This window comes from Aquila chrysaetos, chromosome 6 (genome assembly GCF_900496995.4).
Source record: "Aquila chrysaetos chrysaetos chromosome 6, bAquChr1.4, whole genome shotgun sequence".
Classification (NCBI taxonomy): domain Eukaryota; kingdom Metazoa; phylum Chordata; class Aves; order Accipitriformes; family Accipitridae; genus Aquila; species Aquila chrysaetos.
This window is the reverse complement of record NC_044009.1, coordinates 46,048,624-46,066,317: the sequence shown is the minus strand read 5'-3', so window position 1 is coordinate 46,066,317 and position 17,694 is coordinate 46,048,624. Positions and strand designations below refer to the sequence as shown.

The 17,694-nt window shown below is 37.0% G+C and overlaps 1 protein-coding gene across 3 annotated transcripts in view; it reads right to left on the bottom strand.

Annotated features, from left to right (window-relative positions):
- MGAT5 (alpha-1,6-mannosylglycoprotein 6-beta-N-acetylglucosaminyltransferase) overlaps positions 1-17,694 on the bottom strand; it is a 139,079-nt gene that overhangs the window by 41,029 nt on the left and 80,356 nt on the right. For all 3 annotated transcript variants that reach the window (XM_030016610.1, XM_030016609.1, XM_030016611.2), the window contains 5 exons: positions 12,831-12,902; positions 11,588-11,749; positions 9,733-9,902; positions 8,700-8,834; positions 2,317-2,450 (listed from right to left, as the gene is read on the bottom strand). In XM_030016610.1, coding sequence (XP_029872470.1) covers positions 2,317-2,450; positions 8,700-8,834; positions 9,733-9,902; positions 11,588-11,749; positions 12,831-12,902 — 673 coding nt within the window. The remainder of the gene's footprint in view (positions 1-2,316; positions 2,451-8,699; positions 8,835-9,732; positions 9,903-11,587; positions 11,750-12,830; positions 12,903-17,694) is intronic.

The following is a 17,694-nucleotide window of genomic DNA, read 5'->3' as shown; positions in this document are numbered from 1 at the left end:
CCTGCAGAGAAGGACTTGGGGGTGTTGGTTGATGAGAAGCTCAACATGACCTGGCAATGCACGCTTGCAGCCCAGAAAGCCAACCGTATCCTGGGCTGCATCAAAAGAAGTGTAACCAGCAGGTCAAGGGAGGTGATTCTCCCCCTCTGCTCTGCTCTTGTGAGACCCCACCTGCAGTACCGCCTTCAGCTCTGGGGCCCCCAACATAAGGAGGACATGGACCTGTTGGAGTGAGTCCAGAGGAGGACCACGGAGATGATCAGAGGGCTGGAGCACCTCTCCTGTGAAGACAGGCTGAGAGAGTTGGGGTTGTTCAGCCTGGAGAAGAGAAAGCTCTGGGCAGACCTTATAGCAGCCTTCCAGTACCTAAAGGGGGCCTACAGGAAAACTGGAGAGGGACTTTTTACAAGGGCATGTAGTGATAGGACAAGGTATAATGGCTTTGAACTGAAAGAGGGCAGATTTAGGTTAGATGTAAGGAAAAAGTTCTCCACTGTGAGGGTGGTGAAACACTGAAGGAACAGGTTGCCCAGAGAGGTTGTGGATGCCCCATCCCTGGCAGTGTTCAAGGCCAGGTTGGATGGAGCTTTGAGCAACCTGGTCTAGTGGAAGGTGTTCCTGCCCATGGCAGGGGGGTTGGAACTAGATGATCTTTAAGGTCCCTTCCAACCTAAACCATTCTATGATTCTATGATGATTCTGTATTTCATGGAGTGGGACTGAGGAGTGCACACACAGAGCACGCAGCTGTACCACAAATATTCATGCAACCATTTTCCTCAAGTGCATCATCACTCTTGGTGCTATCTTAAACAGAACCTCACACATGAATTTCCCAACAGCTGGACTACTTAAATACAGCACGATTGAGCTTTCATCTCCTTTTCCATTTAGGACATAAACCAATAAATATTAGCAAATCATGTGGATACGGAACAAGCTCTACTTACTAATGTCCAGACAGAAAATCTGCAACCACTTCCAAGTCACATTTCCCCACCACGTGTTTTGTTACTTGCTTCGAAACAACTGTGAATGAAGTCTTTTATCTTTTGAACAACCTTCACTTATATTTCTCTGGAAAAACTTGCACAGCAAATGTTGACAGACAAAATATGCCTCTCAAGAATTTTACAGGGCAACTGAAATCAAAAGCATGTCAACCAGACAGCAGCATGTATAATTCTGCTATGAAAAGCAGGAAAGTTTGAAAGACTTGACTATGAAGTCTGATGAGAGTGAACAGTGCATGCCCTGGCCTTAGTCTCAGACAGGGACCACCACCAAACTTTGGAGGTCAGGCTGGTCACTACCAAGTGTTTCTTTACAGACTTGGGCTGAGAAGTTGCAGCACACAGCAGCATGCACTTTCCTCTTTCCTAAGCCTCACACTTACCATCAAGCTAGCTGGCAGTAGTGAATCTTTCTGCACCTTTCAAAGGTAACAAACTTGAACTACTAACTACAACATGCAAGAGAAAGATCCTTTGATTCTAGAACCTAGTGCCATAAAGTCAGACTAGGGCTAGAGCAGGTCACGGTAATCATTTAATCTGACCCAATTTATACAGAATTTATATTTTTTTGTGGGTTTTTTTGTTTGTTTGTTTTTTTTAGGATATTTAACAATGCTTCAAAGATCTACAGCAATGCTGAAATCTACTACTTGTTTTTCAATAGCTTTGTACACTGCTGGCAAATAGATGTGAATCAGTTCAGGATGAATGCTCACAACATGAAAACAAGCTAGGTGAAAATTTTGAGAAATCCACAAAAAAGTAGAGACAAAAAATTACTTTTGCTGAGTGCTAGCTTATTAATCCTGAACACAAAGAAACTGTGAAGGAACTGTGCTGCTCAGTTGTTGAGGGGAAAAAAAGCAGAAATACAACAACATAGTTAAAATAGTTACAAACTTCAGTTTAACATGATGAAATGCAAGAGTGCAGTTTGTAAAAATGCGATCTAGCAAGTTCCTCAAAAACCTATCACTCCACAGCAGGATTTGAGAAGGCAAAATTAACAAAAGCAAACTCACTGACACTTGAAGGAAAAGCCAACCACCACCTTCCACGGGTACCCTGAGACTAAGTTCCCTATCATTATTTATATTAAGTTGATATTGTTATTTTCTGATTACTGGATGGAAGCATGGTAGAGCTTTTGTGTAGACACTTACTGGCACTTACCATTCAGCCCATTTAGCAGTTGCATTTTATTAAAACGTGAACTTGTCTTTCATAATACAAAAATTCTTGTCAATGACAGCATTCCTTTTTAAAGCTCCAAATTCTTCAAAAACACAGCGATACTTACGGAACATTGTATAGAACTGTTGTGGATTAAGGTTCCACTTTCCCCATGGTGTCTTGTGGCCTTTAGACTGGGCATAATGGGCATGGTTAAACTCTGGTTCAGTTCCAAAGGAATCCAGAACTCTTAGCATACACCTAAAAGAGAAAAAAAAAAAAAAAATACTGTAGGTACACATGCATATGTATATATAAGCATGTGTGTGTATATATACAAAGTTACGATAATGAAGAAGGTATGTTTTGGTTTTGTTTGCAACTGTGGATGATTTATAAACTGAAGGTACATTTTAATTTCAAACATTTCTGTTCATATTACATTCACAAAGACATTACGATCAGCAAATTCAAGGATATATCAGACATTCAAATCGCAACCCTGCAGCTTATTTTGGGTTTCTTTTTTCTTACAGAACGAAGTTATGCTTTAACATCCAAGAAGAGCTTATGGGAATGCTACTGTGGTCACCTACATTCCTGGGGCTCTGAAGTAGAATTTAGGCAGAAGAAAGGATTCTTCATCTCTTTTCTAATGTTCTCACCCATTACCACAAAATCAAATGCAACAGCCGAGGGCCACATGCCAAGAAGATCAGAGCAGAACAGTACTTTGTCTTTAGACAATTGTATTTATTCTCCAGGTTCTGACATTTGGGTCAATTAGACCTACTGAAGAAGCACTGAAGACAGTTTAATTTGCTGAACGCTTGCAGTCAGACAGATAATTTTTTTGTTTATGAAACATTTTGTCACAGACTTTTGAAGAAACAATATAAAAGTCGAATGTCTGCAACAACCAGTCTACAACTGAGAGAAACCTTGGCATTGTATTACAAAGGGTCTGGGATGAGAGAATCGCACTCAGTCCTTTATTTAAGCTCCTATTAATTCCTTGAAAAAAAAATTACTTCATTTACAAGTGGCTCCTTACAAAAAAGGGCCCATAGTACATGAAAGGCAGAAAAAATCTCAGTATGAAGAAGACAGCACACATTCTAGCATACAGGTTCTAGAAGTTATGTTTCCAAAATGCAGCCTGCCAAACCTTTGATATAGCTTGGACAGGAACTTTATGGCCATCATACTGACTATTGGCTCCACTGCAAATGAATTAGATTATATGGCTCCAATCAACAAAATTTTCAGAAAAAAGTTATATAGGATGTGTTCCTACATCATGTGCCACTACATTATAAAGACATGAACTCTTATCACTGCACATTGTATCACTGGGCTTGTACATGCCAAGGTGGAGACACAACCTCGGGGTGGCAGAGAAGGGAGGCAGCTGCAAAAGTTACTATTAGAAATGGTTATATTTCCTAGTCTTCAACGTTTCCCATGCTCCAAGCCCATACACATTCTGTTCAGTAAAACACCAGGATTTGGCTTTAAAATGGGAAAGAATTTAGCCCCCCAAAGGTGAAAGAACTTAGCTCCAAGCATTTTTCAGCTCTAAAAGATGAAAGAATTTAGTCCCAAAAATACATTTACATATTTCTTATACGTTGCTCCTTTCCCTAAAGTATCCATTAAATTGGCAAATAGAAAAAAACCCAGCAACTTTTAAACTCTCATATGAAATGCTACCTTTGTATTTGAAAGTACAAATAGAGCAAATTTCCTTTTTTTTAATCTTCACAGAGATCTTCCAAGCAAAAAGAAAGTCAAAATATACAAGGCATTATGATTCACCAAACAACAGAGCTGACAGATCAGTTTCTGTGCAGTGTTTTATGTCAACTGTTCTCAATGAAAATATTTTACAACAGTGGCAATTATCTCTGCATCATACAAAATACTCCAGCAGGACCAAAACAACTTCTGCACTGATGAATCATTCAGTAATAAAAGCCCTCTTATTTCTTGGCAGGCCTTAAAACAAAATTCTTATCAAATATACAGCTTTTGGCCAGGTACTTGAGTACAGGGAAATGAAAAATGGATGAACGCTACTGAAAAACTGCAACATAACTGGAGTTTGTCAAAGTGTATATGTAAGGAGCACTACATCACATGTGATCATCTCAAAGTGCTGTTTCCTCTCTTTTTCCTGTATTCAGATGTAAGGTATGTAGCTCTAATTGTTCATGGCGATATGCATAACTCTGTCCAATACGCACAGGGTCTCTGAAGCAGGACAGGAAATGTGATGCAACGGAAACTAAGCTAAACCAGAAAGAAGGGAAAACAAAAAATATTTATATCATTCGGGCATAAAATAACTTGGAAAAGAGAAAAAGATCACAGCAGAAAGTGCAAGTGTGTGCAGAAACGGTATGAGAGATCGAAGGTTCAAGTGGTGAACCTAATCCCTAAAATGCAGCAGAAAAGAACTGGTAAAGTAAAGATTTAAAATTTAGAAGTGAATGTAATTAATGCCAGTTATGCTGAACTGGTATTTTAACATATGTACAAATGCCTCAGTTGTCTCCCAAGTACTATATTCTCCATTTGTTTCACTTAGTGGTTTAAATCTCTTTCAATTGAACTATTTTAAAATGAAAAGTTTAATTTTTTACATACAATATTTTAGCATTTCTAAAGTGAGATAATTCATTTCAAAAATGCAAAACAGTATTTTTTTTAAATCAGGGATATATTTTAAATAAAAATCTTAATTTAGTGTGATTTTAACTTCAATTTTTACTCCATTCCCCCTTCCTTCCTAAAATGTCACCTAGCTTTAGCCCTGAAGTTGCAGAGAATTACAGCATGCCTTGGAATTGGTGTCAGACTGATTAGTCTATTCACTGACTAATTAAAAAGAGGATTGGTGGGTGGCAAACTGCTTATAGAAACATCCATATTAAAGTCTTCTTTCTTCTAACATATTAGACGTGAGAATTTGGGGTCTTATAAAAAACAAACAGACAAAAGTAACCCAGGATTATCACCATTTTTAAAGTGAGCATTTTTCCATAAATATTGGGCACAAGCACAATCTTAACTGGGCTGTCCTAGTGGAAGTATTTATACACATTTATTCATATCCTTCTCCCTCCTGAGGGTGTCATTTTTCTCTACTTACACATACTTCATCTTCGTTTAAACAAGCAATGCTGTCCAGCAGCACCCATCACTGTCAGTAACTAGTGTTTATGCCAGCATAAACTGTTAAATAAAGGGTACATGTATGACAGTGGCTGCAGACATCTTCCTGGGAGCAAGCTGGTCAAAACCCAACCAGTTCTGGTTTGGAAGCTCTGTAGGTGCACTGAGCTCAGGCACAGCAACGTGCCAGCACAGATACACGGACTCCGGACTGTTTTGGCTTATGTCCAGCCGGCTCAGATCATGAGCAGCTCCTATCTGCCTATGGAAATCCTTGAAGACACACACATTAACTTTCAGGTCACTCAGTACTTGCATTTAAAATGCAAAAACTTCGCCAGAAAATAACCCTCCTAAAACAGATGTATTCTAGAGAACATGTAAGAAGCAGGAATGTTGCTCTTTTTTCAGGATAGCTGTCATGTTAATTTATTTCAAGAATAAAGCCAGTTGGATTTTTGGCATATGGGAATGAGTCATTGCTAGAGAGACTGTAGAAAAATGAAAAAAAATACCAGATTCTTATGTGCCGTATGGAGGATGCGGGTCCTAAGAAACGCAGTGAGCTGCACTCATCAAACTGTATTAAGCTACTAATTTTTATGTTGCTTTATTGCACATAAACTGCATTCAAATATCCAGACTTCAGAACTGAAAAATACAGCATGCCCAGGCATTCTGCTTGAAAATAAGGTGCACTCAAAAATGAGATCTGTTTTCCTATATTCATGCTATTTACAGCACCAATTACACCGCAGATAAAGCATCTGCTACCAAGAGTCATTGGTGCTACAGATCTCAGACGTACAGAACAGTATTTCAGTTGTTCAGAAATACTCACCCCTCAGAGCAGCAGGGTCATTCTTTTGAGCTAGCAGTTCTAGAAACCTGATTTTAGTTCTAGAAACCTAAAAATTTCCTCAGGGCTCAAGTTCACTCACAAAGATTATATACGGCACTCTTACCAATATCTGAAGGCAGAGGTTTATTCTACCACTCTATTCCAATCTGAAGTGAATAAACAAGTTTTAATTCATTTGCATTTGAGTCTGGTCTGCAAAAACCAGACTGAGCCGACCCGCACATATCTGCTGAAAAACTATATGGCACAAAGCAAAACACTTCTTTCAAGACAAAGAATTATTCCTACTGACGTTAAATACAACTAAGAAAGCAAAGAATGTAAAGAACAAGGGCTATAAGGCAGCTTTATTTGTGATAATGTTTATTTTACTGGAATGAATTAAACAAAAACATATAATTATGCTTTATACTGGACTTAGTAGTTTTAACTTAAAAATATTTTGATGACAGAATTTATGAGGTAACTCATGATGCTGAGGAAAAAAAAAAAAAAAAGAGGATCCTCAAATAGGAGATAGCATGCCTGAAGCTATGAATTAATTCTTCTCCTCTAACCAATTCTGGCAGCCTCTGCTAGACTCTGGACCCTGTTTTGTACACTGAACTTGAGAAATAGTATCAAGTAATTAGAGATGCCCAACAAATGCAACAAGTTTGATGAAAGGTCTACGAAACCTGAATTATAAGTAATGATCCAAACCCCTAAATTTATTTTGAAGAAGAGCAAATTGAAGGAAAAGCAGTATATAAGATATTCTAGAGGCTAGCAGAGAGGGGAAGGAAGTAATTTATTCCCCAGAACCATATTAGAATAAGCAGTTATGGGCAGTTTGCAAGAAATCAGGCCAAGAAAAACACTTTAAAGAAAAGCTTACCAATACAAAACAATGGCTGGGGCATCTTTTGCAGTCTTCAGTAAAAGATCAGGCAAAAATCTCTCAAGAAGGACAAATACATCCGATCTACTTTTGAGCAAGGCTATGGACTAGATGAGGTCCCCTTCCATCCCATGACATCCAGTATTGTAGAAGAGAGGCATTAAGTAATTTTTTTCTTCTTCAAAGGACTAACAAAACCTCCTATACTACCTAAGGTACTTATTTAGAGTTGAATTAAATTCTACTTTCCTAAAGCAGAAAAAGTCCATCATTACTACAAATTAGGAATCAATGAAAAACAGATTGACAACTTAAGATTTAATGATTCATGAAATAACCAAGAAAAATTGAAGAGCTCATCTAATGATCTCAATGTCACGGTGTATTTCCATATCGTCATTACAGAATATGCCAAATAGGAAATAGAAAGCAAGAAGGGAAGAAACATTTGAAATTTATAAGTATGTTTTTATATCCTGACCACAATACTGTATGTGATTGCCTAGTGACAATTACATCTGGCAGACAGACAACCAACTGTAGCTCAGTGGAAAATGGGATTATCTTTATTAGCAGGCTCCAAAAAACCAGAATATCCGTTTACTCCCCTGCTTCAAAAAAAGAGATTAAGAGTAATCTAATCTGCAACGTTGATCATAGTGCTCTCATTTAAAATTATGCTGAAAAGACCCAATGCTCTAGAAAATCCTGAGGTTGCGAGAAAACAGTTTTTCTGCCTGCAGTGAACACCTTTCAATACCTTCCTTCAAGTAGGATTTACTGGACTTTACGGATCATGAAACACAGCTAATTTGATTAGGTATAGAAAAATCAAAGTCAGTAATTTAGATTTGGTTTTATTTCATGCTGATATGTATTCGTACAACACATGGGAGGCTTGCTAATTTAAAGTTATTGACAAAAAGAAATGTGGTTCTAAAGCTGCAGACACTAAGAAGGCTGTACAAAGTAATTTGTTCTGACCGCCATCTTCCATTTCTAACAGAAAGATGTTTATAGATTACAGAAGCAACAATAACTGCAGTTTATTCTTTAGACCAACCACTGAAGACAAGTCTCTGCCCAGCATCTTAAGGACTGGAACAGAAAAAATTGCATTGCAGTTGTTGTGGAATACAATTAGAATAGATGAATCTCCACAATCATTAAACCAGTATAGCTACAAACACTGACAAGCAAAACATGCCTTTGGTATTCCAGCTAAACAACAAAATCCAATAATCTCTCATCTTATCTACTCATTTACAGAACAAAAGGTGGGGGAGGGTGTGTAAAGAAGGGAGGGAAAGACAGACAAAGACGATGACTCAACAAGATAATATAATTCATTAAGATTAAAAATGCTTGAATCCAAGAATCCCAAACTTGCTGGGGGAGTACAAAGATGGTATGCAACAAACAGGTAATAGCCCCTTTATGCCTAAGAGTGAAAGAGAACAGAGAACCACATTTTCACTTTTAAATAAATTCAAATTCATGTGAATGTACGCACCTCAGTATTTTGACATGTGTTATTCAACAAAAGCTCCTTCACAAAGCAGTTAAGAGGTCAAATAAGTGTTACACTTACTGGTAATGTACCCATGATGGACCAAGGGTTTTCTTAAACTGAGTGAGTCCCACAATATCAATGTAAATGAGTTCTACAACTTTATCCCCCTGGGTAGGGCAGCCAGATCTGTTACCTACAACCTTCTTCATAATCCTAAACAAAGAAAGAAGGAATATGGAAAAGTATTACTTTCCAAATACCTTGAATAGATGCTGTAATAATATTTATACCAATAATTCCCCTTTCCAAAAAAGCTTTACTCTTGTCTTTTCCAAATCAGGAACCATGTAAGAACATTCAAATGCTAAAGATGCTCAGCTTTTAGCAAAGTAATGTTTATACATCAGTAAAGCACTAATTTTCACTAAAAACCTCATCTAGTTTAAACGAGAGCAGTATGTTTGGAATGTTCAAAAATAGTGTGCTTTGAAATTATTTGAAATAATTTCTGACTTCTATTGACAGCTTTATAGTATAAGAGCTCTCTATAAAATGATGCTGTCATGTTTGTTATAAAAAAATGAAAGCTACAGAAAAAGTGTACGTGCTCAAGCTTAAAACAGATGTTTTATCCCTAATGCTGAACTAGTATGCAAAGCAAGACAAAAATGAGTGAGGTAGCAATTTGACCTAACATAAGCAATTAACTACATCAAAAATAACGTGTTTAAAGGATTTAAACTTTTATTTTAAAATGAGATACTGAGTGAAGAATAGCAGAAACTGAAGAAGAGGACACAGAATTATGCTAGTCTGTAGCATTTCCTATTGCAGCTGGTTAAAGCACCTGGAATGTTAAAGAATAAGCTGCTTAGTTTGAATTTTACAGCATTCATTTATGAAGTCTCAGGAGCCTGAAGCTACAATGAAAACACATTACTCTTTTCATAGCACATACACTTAGCTCCTGAAAATAATCTTATCATCTGTTTAGTGAATTATCACTTTCATTTTATGCTTCAAGAAATTATATACTGTTAATAGAAGCTTCAAGAGTCTACAATTCTTTTTTTTTTTATTCCAGTTTCAAAAGTGAAAGTAATCTCCTTACTCCTTGAGCTCTGCCAGTGAAGCTGAAATCCTGATGTCATGGCCCAGTAAGTAGAGAGATGTAATTAAATCACTCCACTGGACTAATTCACCAAGTGGGCCACCGCTAAACGCATTTTCTGCAATCTTGAATCCAGATTCTTTTGTCAAAAGCCCCAGATGAACAAGAATCTAGAAAGGAAAGTCATATGTTAGAGTTATCAACATTAAACATGCAACTATTATACTTCACAGCATTTTTTCTTTCTATTAAATTCCAACTATGGCCAAAAAATCAAACAAAAAAATCCAATACTGCCACCCTAATAATTTAACTTTGCAACGGATCTCTAGAACAATAATTGTAAGAGTGTTGTTTTGCACTATTATCTGCCACCAGATCAGTGTTTGCCACCAAAATTGGTGTTATACACAAAATAATCTGTAATTCTGCACAGCAAGTTGTGGCTTACATTAACTTATTTTGATTGAATAACCACTTATATTCTCAAGTAGGATATACTTGCTTATGCAAGACAGTATAGTTAAGGATGCTGTTGTGAATAAGCCATTAAGAACTTAAAAGACTGCATAAGAGTAACAGGATGCTTTCCGAACCTCTCCTCTCCATGGCCACCGGAGGAGAGATTTCTCTGTAGTTCCTTGAAATCTGTGCTTGCCTTTCTAAAAAAGCACAGAAGCTGAGTTCCAAACACTTTGCTACATACCGGGACTGTTATTTGAGTGTGGGTACATACAATGCCAAGCATAAAGACTTCCAAACACGAAAAACCTTCTCCCTCACTCCTTATAAAGAAGCAACATTCATAACCCCATTTTGTTCTAATCTCTTGCAGCTCCCAGAATTGAACTGGACATATTAAAATGAAATCATCATATGTTTTAGAAGAACAACTTCAAAAGACTTTTAAAAGCAAAGAATAAGCACTAGAGCATCCCATCAAAACTGCCTGTGCAGCACAGTACCACTTCTGTTTATTCTTGAGTTTATGTACTCTCCGATGTTATATTTCTTCAGTGAAACAGGCTGGAGGGCTGCTTGAAATAGAAGGGCTGCTCCTCGACAGGTGAGCCTACTCAAGGACTGTGCTATGTGACAAACATTAGAGCCACAACATGGAGCCTAGACCTCATGCAAGAGCTGAGAATCTCAAGCAAGGAGCTGAGCTGCAGCCAGCCACACTTAAGAGAGGGTAGAAACACGACTGTGCGTGGCCTGCTGTCACTCAGGACTGCCTCCAGTAAGAGCAAGGCAGGAAGGGAAACCCATTGTTGTGTTTACAACTATTGCCTTTATCTTAACTAGTTGACATAATTAAAAAAAAAAAAAAAAAAGGAATTAAATAAAATAGAACTTTTCACTTCAAGAATCTCATAGTTTTTAAATTGAACTCATTAAAGGAGGTCTAAACTGATCCAATCCAAAGTTGTGGTCAACTTTAAGTCTACTCAAATCCAAACTAGAGATACGCCATTTAAAGTCTCAATTTTGGACAAAAAACATGTACAATTGTTGTTTTTATGACTATATGAAACACTCTAATGTCACCAGCTTGCAGTAAATAAACAGTTTCTCCCTTTAGAAACTTCTACATAGTCTCTATTCAAAATTAAAGAGATTAGAAAACTTACTCAAATATTGACTCATGGAAAGTATGTAAAACTGTTTGTAAAGCAAATACCCAATGTAACAGTAATTTCAAACAGCAAAATACTTCTTGAAAAGAGGCACAAGTATAAATACGATGCTTTTTAGACATATTTGGTATTTCCACTCTGAAGTAACTTCTGGAACAAGAAGCTTAAAAGAGCCTATATGACTACAAATGGCAGGACTGAAAAATGTTTTCATCTACCTTTTTTCGTTTTCTCTTCTCCAAATTTTGTTTTTCTGCAAGTGATTTAATTGCTTCAATCCAGGTATCAGCCATTCGTCTGATGCGTAACATCATCCACCTGAATTCCTCATGTCTTGACATCATTTTGTAGAGATTATCGAAGTTGATACGGATTTCAGCCTTCAATTAAAGCATTAAAAAACATTAATTATTCTTCAAATAGTGTTCTTTCCAGAAGTGAAAAATCTTCTCAAATGTTAACTCTGTGCTTTACATTCCTCATTAAAGAAAAAAAAAAAGAGACACTCCTAATGCTAAAGTTGAGGTTTTAGTTCAGATATTTAAGATATCTTTAAACAGACATTTCTAAGCCACATAAATTACTGTTATTTTTATTAGTAGCATTGGTAGCCCCAGAATATGTTTGCAATATTTCACAATGTATTTTTTTCTGCAATATAAGATATGGTTTTGTTCATGTGCTTCAAAATGAGGTTAAAGTATCTCGAACACACAATATAAAATCAGAACAGTATGCTGAAGATTCATGTATATCATGAATCTCCCAAATACAAGGAATTGTCCTATTATACCATGAAGGAAGAAACATTATTAGGGTATAAATTTTAAAGGAAATACTCGTTTTAAAACTAGACTGATCTAAGAACAACTGGCCTTACAAAATGAGACAGCCTATGTCTAAATTATGTAAGCAATGTTCACATACAGCCCAGAAATTATCTTAAAATACCTAAGTGCTACGTAATTAGGCTACAACAGTTTGGAAACAACTCTGCGTGCTGTAGAGTTTTTAAAGGAAAAAAATTAGGAGTAATCAAAATGTTACTACAAAAAATGAAATGTATATAAGCCTCTTCCATTAAGGCATTTTTATATATAAGGCCCGGATTTATGGGACAATAAAAATGGACAGTTTCACATATGGTCACTCAACACTGGTGAACAGCCTATGGATTTTCAATTCTTCTCAGTATCTGTGTACAATATTTCATAAATTTAAACAGAAAAATGTTTTTAATGGAAATCTACGACCAAGACTGCAGCACAGTACAATGACTGGAGAAAACACACGATGAGCTACATATATACAGCCAAGGATGCTTCCCTTCAGTTTTGAGGAACTGAGGAATAAAAATGGTAAATTCTAGTCTTATTAGCACTTATGTGGCCCAGGATTCCAGGATCTTTTGCATGAATCACAATTACTGAATTATTTCTCATGTTTTAATGTTGTTCTTACCACTGTTTTTTGATCAGTTTCTTCATTAGGATTTTTTGCTCTCCAAGGTAAACGAGGACACCAATTTTCAACCTGTAAAACAATCACATGAAAATAAATCATTCTATTCTACTTTCAGCTGATCTACCAAAGTCTCTCACTGCCTTTATATTACACCTTTCTATGGCTTAAATAAGGCATCAGCTGATTAGTAAGTCACCACAAGGTAAAACTGCTTTTTTGAAGAAAAGCTTAAGACGACTTTTTGCAATTCAATACTATTTTAACCTTGCAAATTTGCAACCAAAAGTCATATTTAGATATTCATTCATGATAATGAATACAGGAGAAAAAACCCTTTCAAGACAGAGATCAGCTGTTAAATGCTCTAAATACAGTTTCTCTGAGCAGTTCCTAAATGTTTTCAAAAAGTACTAAGTTTTTTATACTTCTAGACCTTAAAAAAAATACGTATTTTGGAACATTTCCTATCTCCCCAGAATATCTTTACAAAAAGGCAAAGCCTGAAAAAACCCAAGGATCAAAGTTCTACTTTGTAGCAACCTAGACAAAAAGTTGAAAGAAAAATAAAACCAAACCCACCCTATTTGAAGGGTATAAGTAACATAATTATAACATAAGTAACAATATCCACAAGTACTAATAGCTGTAATTCTTAGAGAAACATAATCAGTGCAAATGCAATACTTCCACACTATTATCTAGTAGAAAAAAGAAGTACAACAGCTAGTAGTTAGGGAAGAAACAGCAAATGCAAGTTACTGAAAGCTCCTGTGCTCTCCCTAGGGATCTTGCTTGTCCTGTAGAATCTTTATTATTCATGTGCCTTAAGAAATTAGACCATTCGCATTTCAGAAGAAGGAATCTCACTGTTGGAGGCAAACCCATGAAAACAGAAACATAACTGTACTGCGAAAAGAGAGACATGCAAAAATTTATAGGCCAGCTAAGATACCCCATCGGTACTGATAAAGTTCACAAGACCCAGAGAATTAGAAGCCAGAGTTGCTCTTATGGTTCCTCCCATCATAGACCCGTCAAAACACACAGCTTAATCATGCTGCAGTTAGCCTGAAGCATTAGAGACTAAAAGCTTAAGATCATACCAAATGATTGCCTAGAAGACCAATCACATGAAAATAAGTTAACAGACATCATAACCTCATTAAAGAGAAGAAATGTATCAAGCTTAGGTTCCTCAGACAAATTATATAAAAAGCATTCAAATTAAATGCTATGACCCAATCTACTCAACGTATTTAATACAACATTTGAAAGCAGTGACTTGATCAACCTTGTTTGAAAACATCTGATTCTTCAGTGGTCTCCCACTCTGGAAACATACTAGAAACTGTAGAAATTAAGAATCCTAACTTTTACTAACCTAAGCTGTGGAATCACTGGTAGAAAAGAATTGCAAGCTCCATATTACAAATCATGCACAGTCCCAATCTCTCTCTCCCTTTTTTTTTTTAATAGTACAAATAATTTTGAATTATTCCTAGCATTAAAACTCATCTAAATTAAGATATGACATTTCAAGGACTACTGTACGTGCACCTTCTCTGGCTTCATGTATTTCACATTGTACCATCAGGCTTCCTAAAGGAATTGAAGATTTTTCAGAGCTGCCAAGGACAGTTAGCTGCATGCCTCACTGACTGAAAACCAAATATAGTTCTTTTGTGCTTTTAGGAGTAATCCCTCTGGTCTAAATTAAATTACAGTAATTCTAATCACAAATAAACACTTAAGGAGTAGACTCAAAGTAATATTAGTGTACACAGTTGGCCTAGCACTCTTTTTTTTTTTTTTTTATTGATACTTAAGTCAATTCCTCTTTTCATTGGAAAGACCAACTTAACTCACCAGAGGATTTTTAAACCCGTACTCTTCAAAATATGCCAGTTGTTTTGTTATTTTCAGGACTGATAAATGCACTGGGGAGAATGCATAGGCATTCTGTTATAGAAAAAGGAAAGAATTCTGCTCATTTTTATGAGCCAATGGCTCACAAAGAGCTGCTAGATTGGGAGATAATAATTAACAAGGACACCAAGAAAGCAAAGATGGAGCAAACCTGATGTACCATGGGAAGGGGAAAGAAGAAAAAACCTTATTAATTTAAGGTATTGACACATGGAAAGTGGGGATGGAAAGGCAAAATACTGACCGTCAAGCCAGCCAAACTAGGGATTACTTTAATAGTGAATTTCTTGGGCAAAAAAGATCAGGGGTATACATGCCCCCAAGATGGAAACATTATGATAGCAAAACCAGCCAAAATGCTAATACAGATTCTGTTGTTCAGAACATGAGTTAAATTTGCAGATAATTAAAGAATTAACTGGAATTAATAACTCATGGTTCCAAGCGAAACTGAGAGGCAAATCAGAATATGATTAGAATGATGGCAGAGGGCAGAACATGAAAACATTCAACACTGAAGCTCATGCACCAGAAGACACTTTTAAATCATAGTAGATATTACCAAGTAGATACAAAGCAAAGAAAGCAGAAGTGAAAAACTACAGCAGGGAAGTTACACAAGTCATAACATCCATATTTAGAGGTGCCTAGTACTCAAGAAATATCACACTTCCAACAAAACCAAGGTTTTCAGAGGAAACAGAGGTATTTCTCTCCATCTCTGGTTCTTGCTTCCCTGTTAAGTGAGAGCAGCAGATGATCAAGAGTCTATATATGCTTCGGTGAAAGGGAGAAGAGTTTCAACCTATGCAACTACACAAGGTATCAAAGACTTCAGAGACAGCCTTTGTAGAACTATTGGAAAAGGAAACGATAGCATTGACAGGCTTCTACTACAGAATTAAAAAGCGTGCTGATTTGATGTTACTTATACAAGATATCTAGCAGGCTGCTAAGTTTTATTGCTGCTTTCCTCAAAAACCACAGCAATTGCATTTTTATATGCATTTAAAGTAAAAAAAGCTTCCAGTTAACCGTGTTTTTGCATCGCACTATGTAAAATTAAAGTCTACAGCAGTACAACGCCTCAGTAAAGACTGCTTAAAAATCCTGTAAAGAAATAGTACTCAATATTTTGTGTCAGAATTAAAAGCAACAGTTTGCACTAACCTAGATGAGTAACAAAATTAACTTTGTGTTCCTTTCTATTTAGCCCCATGTAATACACAGTAGTGCAGAATACATACTATTTCTGTTGCAAATAATTTAAATAATCATACTGCTGGCCTTTTTCAAGACAACCACTTTCTGCTCTTTCCTTTACCCTTTCGTTACTTGGCCTTCCCCTCTTGCCCAGTGTACCAGTATTCAATTCAATCTGAGCACTTAACCACTTCCTGTCCGGAACATGCAATCTCTCACCTTTAAGCCTAGGAACTACCTCTAATTGCAGCTCTTGGCAGGACCTACAGTTTCATGAGAACTTCAGATGACCTAGAAAGTGGGTGGGTGGGTTTATTTTCTTGGTTTGTTTTTTAAAGAACCAAGTATTGCCACTTCGGCAAATCACTTCAGGGTTTCTCATACAGAACACCACAAGGACACCTACAACTAAATAGGAAACCTAAGTGGTTAAGCAATTTTCTTGGTTGCCTTGCATGACCCAAATATGGCCCACAACAGCAACGCTAGCTGTACCCATCATCTCTGAACAAGTCCTGCAGCTGCTCTTCTCAGATTCAGACCATTAACCACTGCCATGGGAACTTCTCTGAAAACAGATAGGTGCTATAGTTATTGAAAAATGCAGGAGGATGCCTAGGAAATGATCTTTTTCCCAGCAAATACCAATGAAACCTTAATCCACTTTTCTCAGACTTACTGATGTAAGATGTCAGGTTTTATTTCAGTGAGTACTAACTTCCAACTATAGATGTGGGAGAAAGGTAGGTAAGGCATGTCTAAAACTGCTCAGATTGACTTGAGTGGAGGCCTTCAATCTCCTTCGTCTTGTGTGACAAGTAAGCACCAACAGTGATGCAAGCTCTGTGAAAAAACCTGGTGCCTGGAACTTGCTTTTCTCCCCTTCCTCCCAAATTGCCTAAAGAAAGCCTATCAGCTTTCATTGAAACTACCAGGGATTAGGCAGAGATAGGGCAGGGAATGTGAGGGGAGGAACTGGGGACTTTGTTTTGCAACACATTTTCTGGAAGCTCCTGATACAGAACGGGGTGACAGGGGAGAGGAACCTGCGCTGGTTGATAACTCATAACAAAAAAGTTTGCAGAAAATGCAACAGCATTAAAGCATAACGTGTCCTGCACGAGGAATATCTGTGATTAAATAACATGTAGAATGGGAAAAAAAGCATGTGCATGTGTATACATACAAATGTGTGTATAGATGTGTATGTATATGGTTATAAACAGGAATATGATATAGCATGTGCTAAGGTTGCAGCATGCAGTTACAAATCTGGTATTGTTCCATTCATATGCAACTTTTCTCTGTCATTGGCAATGATGACAGAAAGGATTATGATATCACTAAAGTGGGCCTAGATGAAATCTCCATCAGAAATATACAAATACTTCACTTTGTATTTGTTTAGGTACAGAACAGCCACATGAAACAAGCCCTAAGTTTGAGCAAGGGGAAGGGGGGCAGCGGTGTTCATTTGGATCCTGCTCTTCAACTTGTTTATGAGTTTCATTTGATCATTTAAGACAAAACACAGAAGTTGTCTCCGAAGAAGGAACCAGGACTCTTCTTCCCTCTCTCCAGGACAACCTTCCTCTCGCTGTGTTAGCATCAGTTCTTTCTCTAGCTTATTCTCTCCATAGCAACCATTACACTGTCATGCACATGATTTAATAGGAAGGATGTGATATCAGACTGCAGATCAGCAGTTAGAGAAGATTGTTGGGAAGCAGCA